Genomic DNA, 8301 nt, shown 5'->3' on the forward strand with positions numbered 1-8301 from the left:
TTAGCCATGGTTAAGGAAAACATAACCATGGTTAAGGATTAATCCAGTGCTGATAATCATTCAGTCACCAGGCGAAAATATTTCTTTATAAATAGGCCTTTGGCTGATTAAACATTCTATGGCCTTTTAAATGTGTTTATGGGAGAAAGGTTATTGCTTTGATTTCTGTGTTCTTGTTTTATTATGTATTTGTGTTCTCATTTTGTATTTTTATGTTGTGAACCACCCTGTGATCTTCAGATGAAGGGCAGTATACAATTTAATAAACAAATATAAATTATAATAAATAAATCTCAGCTCAGTTATCCACAATATGAACGATCCTTTCCCCTCCCCTCACTTAGCCCCTCTGCTCCTAGCTTTTCATGACACACAACTAAACCAGGAGCCCTGTAATTATTCATAGTTTCCCATTTTGCCCAATCCTGAAAACAATAATTATTCACTGCAGGATATTAAACCAACTTCAAATTATGGTTTAATATCCTGGAAGCTGGCAACCATAGCTTCCCAGTTTGGATTAAATGGGAAACTATGGTTGGCCGAAGAGTTCCTGGTTTGTTTGCTTGCTCTGCTGCAGGCGTAGGCAAAAAACTTGTTCAAAAACTTATTAAGCAGAACCCAACCATTCTATCTGCATGGGAGGGCCTCAGTGTTCTGGTCTTATCTGTGATTTGATGAACTTAGAGAAGAATACCTATGTTTCAAATCAAACCAGGAACAATCCACTAACAAATGATACCATTTATTTCCAGTGGATAAAACCAATGGTTTGCCACCTAAACTTCATAGTATAATATCCTTGCATTATATAGTACCATACCACTATGTCATGACAATTATTGTCACTATTTGCTCGGATTATGTTATCTCCCCCTCTGGAAAAAATACTGCCTTGCTTACAGCCTTAAAATGATATGAGTACTGACAGAATGTCTGGTCAAGAATAAAAGCAACTGTTCATCACAGAACAACTTTTGAACTGAAATACCCTGAACTGCTCTAGAATTTATTCATTAAGGGGGTTGGGGTGCTCTTTATCCATACATCTAACAGGAAACTGAAAAAACAGAGTCACCTAAAAAACACACCTTCTGATTATCTTGAAATTAGGTGACTCTTAACGCCCATCTATGACTGCACAATGTTGAATTAGGAAATAGCAGGGGAACAGAGAAAGAGTATAGAATGAACAATATTACTTCACCTAAGTTCCTGACAAATAGTTCACTCTTCCAAATTGATCCTGATGTTTTCCTTACATTTTAAAGTATTCAATTTAGGCCAACCCACAATACGTGTTGTTTCTGCTATCGAAATTCAAGGCCACCGCTACATGATAAGGCTACTTATCAGTGCCTACTAACCAAAATGGCTATGTTGTCACTATGGGAGTCTGAATATGAGTTGGTGGAAATTACAAGAGGGGAGAGAGTGTTGTTGTGCATCCCATAGAGATCTAGTTGACCATTGAGAGAACGGGATAGTGGACTAGATGGGCCTTTGGCCTGATCCAGCAGGGCTTTTTTATGTTCTTATGTAGGATTATGGATCACAGAGGGGTGGCTGTGCTAGTTCATTATAGTAAAAAATAAAAATCATTTAGTATTGTGGCATCAAAAAGACTAACAGGTATATTGTAGCATAAGGTTTGGTGAACTGGAACCCATCATCACACACATAAAGAGGTATCTTCAGTTGGTAGATTTTTCTACAGTCAAACCTGGAGGTATAGAGGGTGCAAAATAGTAAACAGTGGAGCCCAAAGGCCATGTAATTCAACAGTCAGTAATGTTTCCATGAAAAGCTCAGGTGTATGCAAAATAAACAGGGTGACCACTCCCAACAGCAGTAATGCTCTATGCTTTGCTATGCTAATTCAAAGCCCAGAGTGGAAGAGAAAGATTTGTTTCCAATTTGACTCTTGAAATAATTGATTCAAACTGCTTATATATTCAAATTTGGCATTTCCGTGCTGGAACCTCCCTTGGAAAGTTTTTTGGTTTTGGAGTGCAGTGATTTTCCTGTAAGCAGCAGTGTGTTCTGGGAGAGTGAAATGTTCTGCTGTTTTCTTTTTAATGTCTGATGTACACAGACTTTGGGCAAAAGACTGACCTGTTTGTGTTAGGCAAGACAGCAAAAGGGTGTTTGTTTGTAAGCAAGGAGAGGCCTCTACCCAAAGGACTGCAAGATGATGAATGACCACATTGGACAATGATATTGCTCTTCCATAGGTCCTGAGGCTGGCTTGATCTCTAAGAGTTCCCTTACCAGCAACAGGACAACTAGTGAGACACACACCTGAGGAACCAGACTCTGCAACAAACCTAGACTATATCAATTTAAGGTAACAACATTACACAATCTAACATTACCCAACAAGAAGGTAACAATATTACACAAGGCCACTCTGTAAGGGACTCATTCACCTGCTCTTCTCCGAACTGGGTATATGCAGTGACCTGCAAACAATGTCTTTTTGCTGTCTACCTGAAACTGGAACAGACACAAATCTGACACAAAAAACGGGGAAGCTCACAAACCAGGGAGAGAACATTCCAATCCTCTCTTCTGGAAGCTTGCCCCTTTTAAGCAGGCAATTAGGACCTTCCTCTTTAGACAAGTGTTTTGTTATTTGTTCGGCTTAGTTGTTTAATTGTCCCTCACCGGTGGCACATTTATGACTGTAGTTGTGCTGTTAATGTTTTAAAACTGTATCCGTTCTTTGAGAATCAAAATGATCAAAAGCATAAATAAACAAATAAATAAATCACCCAGGACACCGCTGTTGATGAACAGACAGCTGAACAACAGAAAAACTTCAATAGGAGCCCCCGGTGTAAAACTGCCAAACTATAATTGCTTGTAGGAGTCTGATTTTATTCATTTAGGGCTTGACTGTACCCAAGGTTCTCTCCCACACTATGGGTATTCAAATTAGCACAGGAAAGCTAAGAAGATTATAATCAATTACTGGCATTGTGAGTGGTCACTGTGCTGAGTTTGCACAGAAATGGCACAGCATGTCTTGCCCACAATTCAGGTTGTTCTTTGCTATGCTTCTCATGATCCCATCACTGCCCCCAGGTTTTTTTTTTTTGTGTGTGTGTGTGTGTGTTATATTCCAGCTGAGGAAACACTTCATGCGCCTGATGAAATGGGTTCTAGTCCATAAAAGCTTATTATTGTAGGTTTCTAAATGCTGGTTTTTCTTCTTGGAATAGGAATCATGGACCAGTGCTTTGTTTACTTCCACAACTCTCCTGAAACAGTACAGTTGCGGATTTTCTCTCTGTGCCTCTGAGCTTTTATTTTCATAAGTTTTACCGATGATTTGTTTACACAATCAAAATTCAGAAGTAGTCCCCCCCCCCCCCTCTGAGTTATAGTCCTGAGATAACAGTTGCTATTAACGTGAACATAAAATTTTCAGCATCTTTCATGAACACTTCCTTGTCATCTATCCTGGGACATCCACATATTTTTCTATGAAACTGTAAACTTGACCAAGAGGTGTAACAACCCTGCTACTATCATATAGCACAGGAGATGATAAAAGAACTTGCCACTGGATTGTTGTAAAGCTCTCTTTCAGCTCAACTCTGCCATATCCCCCTGGGTATGTATGTATGTATGTATGTATGTATGCAAGCAAATCAGAAAGTTTGTTCTGTGGCTGCTATGCCAGGATAACTAATAGTGCAATCATATTCTGACACGTTCATAAACTCACTGGTGATTTGGTCCTGTATTTAGTGCTACTTTTTCTAGGATGTTCTGAAACTATGTTAGTTCTAAAGTGAACAACTCCTTCAGCTATACTTTCAGCTTACGTGCCATTTATATAAATGTGCACCCTTCACAACTGACAAGAGATGCATATTTTGTAAATGGGCACCAGAACCAGAGTATAGTCGTACCTTGGAAGTCAAATGGAATCCGTTCCGGAAGTCCGTTCGACTTCCAAAACATTCGAAAACCAAAGTGCGGCTTCTGATTGGCTGCAAGAAGCTCCTGCAGCCAATTGGAAGCCAGGGAAGCCCTGTTGGATTTTTGGCTTCCAAAAGAACGTTCGAAAACCGGAACAGTCACTTCTGAGTTTTGATCGTTCGGGAGCCAAAACATTAGACTCACAAGGCGTTCTGTATAAAGGTACGACTGTATAAAGCATTTTGCAAGAGACGGGCTTTATGTGTAGAGGTTGGGCTGGCTATGTTCCCTGCTCACCTTTTGTTTCTCACAGTTTAACCAACAGCTTCTGATCAAATTATAACCCAGTTCCACTATAGTTCACAGTTACTTAAAGGTATTTCTATACAGAAGTTTTAAGTACTGCATTTGCCTTGGGGCCAAGGCAAGTTAATGCAAAAAGAAACAGAACTCAATCTGCTTGTGTTGAAAACCAAGTTCCAGTGCATATGACTTCAAAATACTTTAACAGAAAATGCACACACACACACACATCCTTAGTGCATCATGTGCATTATCTGATTTTAAATCTCAACAGTTCGTCAGTGCAGGCCTAGCATATATTGCTAATTTAAATAACATCTCCTAGACAGTCTGAAATCAGTAGATAGCATTCATATGGTCCATGCATATTGTTCCCCTGAAACCTTGATCCTAGGCACATTAGTTGAAAGTAAGACGGTGCGGCTTGCTTTCAAAAAATTTACTGAGGATCAAATTGTAGGAGAGTTCAAGAAAGGGTCCTAAATGGCTTTTCTTTGTATCCTAAGCAGCAATAAATAAGAGTAAGTTGTATACAGTGATGCGGCTAGAGCGCCATTTTCTAAAATCTAAATTTGTTTCCAGAGAAACATAAGTGTTCATTTTCCCCTAAGGAGTTCAGTGCTTGATTTGGACGAATTCAGTGCTCTTCTTAGCACCTTTCTCTGAAAGGTACCAGGGCTTCTTAGAGAGTCAACCTCCTTGAGTTTTTCTGCGGCAAGCCAGCAAAATAAAATATTTTTTAAAAAAATACCCTCCGCGATTTAAATGGAGACCTGCAACAGAAACCGTAAGGGGAGGCTACCTCAATCGTGTTTGCAGGCTTCCGGGACGTTGAGAAACCTCCTGATGACCAGGCCCAGGCACAGTATCAAGAGCAGCATGTAGCCCACCGTGCCCGCGAAGGTGGGCGAGGCGGGCGCGTGCCCTTGCAGGAACTGCTGCAGGCCTTCCTCGACGTAGAAGAGCTGGTCGTAGATGCTGAGGAAGGTGAAGATGTGGAAGAGCTGGTGGCTGTGGCCGATGATGTCGAAGAGGCCCGGCTGGATGCGCTCGGGGATTTTGCTGACGTTGAAGAAGGCGGCCACCAGCAGCCAGAAGTAGCGGCGGTAGAAGTGGACGAAGAGCGTGGGGTTGTGGCCCTGCAGGTCGAAGAGGAGGCTCTCCAGCATGATGGGGCAGGCCATGCTGAGCGGCATGACGAAGACGAAGGTGCGGATGGCGAAGGGGTAGGCGCAAAACTCGGAGCGGCTCTTGCAGCAGGCCACGGTGCAGGCCACGGCCAGCGCGAAGGCCACGGGCAGCACCAGCGCGCTGTAGGCGGCCAGCGGCGCGCTGCAGTCCACGTGCCAGCCCAGGCGCTGCTGCAGGTAGCGGCTGAGCGCGCGGGGCTCCAGCAGGCTGAGGCCCGGCAGCAGGTAGTAGTAGTAGGCCACGGTGCTGGCGAAGCCGTAGTAGCTGATGGAGGCGTAGTCCAAGTAGAAGAAGGCGGCGCGCAGGCGCAGCGACAGGCAGCTGAACACATGGGCCGTGCAGCTCATGGCGAAGGTGAGCAGCACGCCCGACGCGTAGCACCAGAGCGGCAGCAGCGCCGGGTGGTGGAAGGGCACGTCGCCGGCGCCGCGCAGCAGCAGCAGGCGGCAGAACTTGGCGGCGAAGAGCAGCAGCGGCACGAAGTGCGTCCAGAAGTTGAGCGTCTCGTTGGTGGGCTGCAGCACCGACGCCAGGCACTCCTGCGCCGTGCAGTGCAGGCGCCGGTAGCCCGACAGGATGAAGCACTCCACGAAGTCGTCGGGGACCTCGTCCCAGCGCAGCAGCGGGCCGGGGCTGCCTTCCCGACGAGACGGCGGCCGACCCGAGGAGCGGGCAGGCTGGGGCGACGGCGCGGCTCCAGGGGGCGCTTGGCCCTCGTCGGATCCGCCGCCCGCGGGCATCCTGGCGCCCTCCTCCCTCGACGGCTCCCCGGCGTGGGGCTGGAGGAGAGGCCGGCCGCCGGCTGCTGCGTGCCGCTTAGAGAAATAGCAGCCCGAGCCGGGATTGTGATGTAAGCTCACCGAGGCAAAGCCGCTTTCCTTGCTGCTGCTGCTGCTGCTACTGGAGGAGTTGCGGTGGATTTGTGCTTCGCCCGAGCAGCGCCGGCGGCCACCGCCTCCTCCTCCTCCTCCCGCATCATTCATTGCAGCAAGGGCAGGAGGCAGGCAGGAGCAGCAGGAGCAGGAGCAGGAGCAGCAGCAGCAGCAGCAGCCTCGCTCGCCCCCAGCCAACGCGCAGCAGCTCCTGCAGGGAGAAACGGCAGGCGCATCGCCGCGGTAATTCAAGCCCGGCCAGGCACGCCTGGGTCAATTTCTATAGCTCAGCCAGACTCCCCACCCGCTTTCGCCGCGGCTTCGGTTTCTTAAATCATCTGCGGGGAAAGTTTCCCCTTTCCCAACTGCGCCCTCGGTGCCGCGCGCCGGTTGAATGATTGATGCCCCCGATGCAAGGCATAGACTGCAGTGTCTTTCAGCTCTCCGGGAGCACCGATTAATTGCTAAAGCCGGGGATGCCCCGCCCCCGCCGCCGCCTCGTGAGCCCTCCCTCCCTCCTTCCCTCCCCCCCTTGCCTGCCTGCCTGCCTTCCCATCTGTCACTTTCTCTGAATACTAGGCGAAACCCTGGCCAAGAAAAGGGATCCCTTCTGCTCTCTCCGCGGAGCTGTCCTCCTCTCACTGGTAATTCGATATCCTTAGGCTTACCTTGGAGGTCTCTCGATGACAGCTCCTGTGCATGAACATTGACGGGGGAGAAGGCAAGAGGCTGATGTTACAGAGGCGTGCACAAAAGCCATAGATTTAGGCGCAGTGAAAATTGATTTAAAGCAACATGTCGCGATGCATCCATTAACAGACACAAAGATCTGCAGCCTCATTTGTGGGCAGCCCATTGAATACACTAGGACTTGGTTCTGCTTTTCCTGTAACTGGGATGTAACTTCTGACAACAGTGAACAAAAAGGACCCAACGGGACAACACACGCTTCAGTACTAGAGCAGAGAGATTTTTTTTTAACAAACAAGTTAGTGTGAGTCCTTAAAGGTACATCAACTAAACAATTTACTTAAAAAACCCCCAAAATATTGCTTGTGCTATGATAATTAACCCATATAATGACATTGTGTTATACATTTTAATGCAAATTAATATGTACAGCACAATGTCATTCTGTGGATCATTAAACTGACTGGTATATGCTTGACCTTTGTGAGATAAAGGGCCTCTTTTTTCCATGCCAGATGGTGTGGCCATGATTTTTAGAGCACTTCCAGACTGCCATTACTTTGGGGTGGGATCCAGACCCATCCCGGCAAATTCAGGCTGCACAATTAAAGCTGATTTTGAGCCCTTGTGCAACAAAGCCTCTTTCCCAAAAGGTAAGACTTTTTGTGAAAAGGGAGTATGCACTGGAAACTGTGGGATAATGCTTGATGCAACATTGTCTAATCTCACAAATCATGATGAATGCTCATTAAATCACTCATGTAAGCTTCTCTTGCCCTTGATAAACAGATACACCAAAAAGCTGAATGAAACAGGCCTGTTATCTGTGACTGGCAGTATGGAGCAATTCCTTTGGTTTATCCAGCGTTTCTCTTCCCTCCCTGCCTAGAAGCCGCCTTCAAAACACATTACTGTATTTAAAAATCAGTTGAACAGGGTTTTCGATTGTCATTGCATATTACAGAAATTTAAGTATTCTTATTGTACTGGGGCATGATGACTGACCATAACTGATGATTCGTTTCAAAAGATGAAATGAAGCAGCCACTTTAAATTTCCCACCAGTTTTAGGTGACCAATAAATAATAAAACAGGGAGATGTAATGTATATGCAACAAATTAATAATTGAAAAGAAAAGACAAAGGAGTGTTATACTGTAAACAATGGGACTTTCCATGTTATTAGATGTGCCCATCAGTGTATCCTGGGTGGCCAGAAGCCTATTAAGATGCCACTGTGCTTAAGACCCATGAGTGCAACAATGCCCCACCCATGATCCTCAGCACCTTATATTTAAAGGCATTCTCTGCCTCC

At 45.7% G+C, this 8301-nt stretch overlaps 1 protein-coding gene and 1 long non-coding RNA gene across 2 annotated transcripts; one reads left to right on the plus strand and one right to left on the minus strand.

The window, feature by feature from the left end:
- Window positions 1–724: 724 nt before the first annotated feature.
- On the minus strand, window positions 725–6745 carry PAQR9 (progestin and adipoQ receptor family member 9). Its single transcript, XM_083739736.1, has one exon. It carries the CDS (start codon window positions 6405–6407, stop codon window positions 5037–5039), a length of 1371 nt encoding a protein of 456 aa, XP_083595862.1. The 5' UTR covers window positions 6408–6745; the 3' UTR covers window positions 725–5036.
- A 309-nt stretch (window positions 6746–7054) lies between these two features.
- LOC310845176 lies at window positions 7055–7751 on the plus strand. The gene is made up of 2 exons (XR_014564546.1): window positions 7055–7170; window positions 7224–7751. It is a non-coding gene; the product is annotated as an uncharacterized lncRNA (long non-coding RNA).
- Window positions 7752–8301: the final 550 nt, after the last annotated feature.

This window comes from Podarcis gaigeae, assembly GCF_964106915.1.
Source record: "Podarcis gaigeae genome assembly, chromosome: 5".
NCBI classification, from domain to species: Eukaryota; Metazoa; Chordata; class Lepidosauria; order Squamata; family Lacertidae; genus Podarcis; species Podarcis gaigeae.

Bases quoted from the DNA above. Each gene is read 5' to 3' on its own strand.
- PAQR9 (XM_083739736.1), bottom strand. From the start codon at position 6,407: ATGAATGATGCGGGAGGAGGAGGAGGAGGCGGTGGCCGCCGGCGCTGC.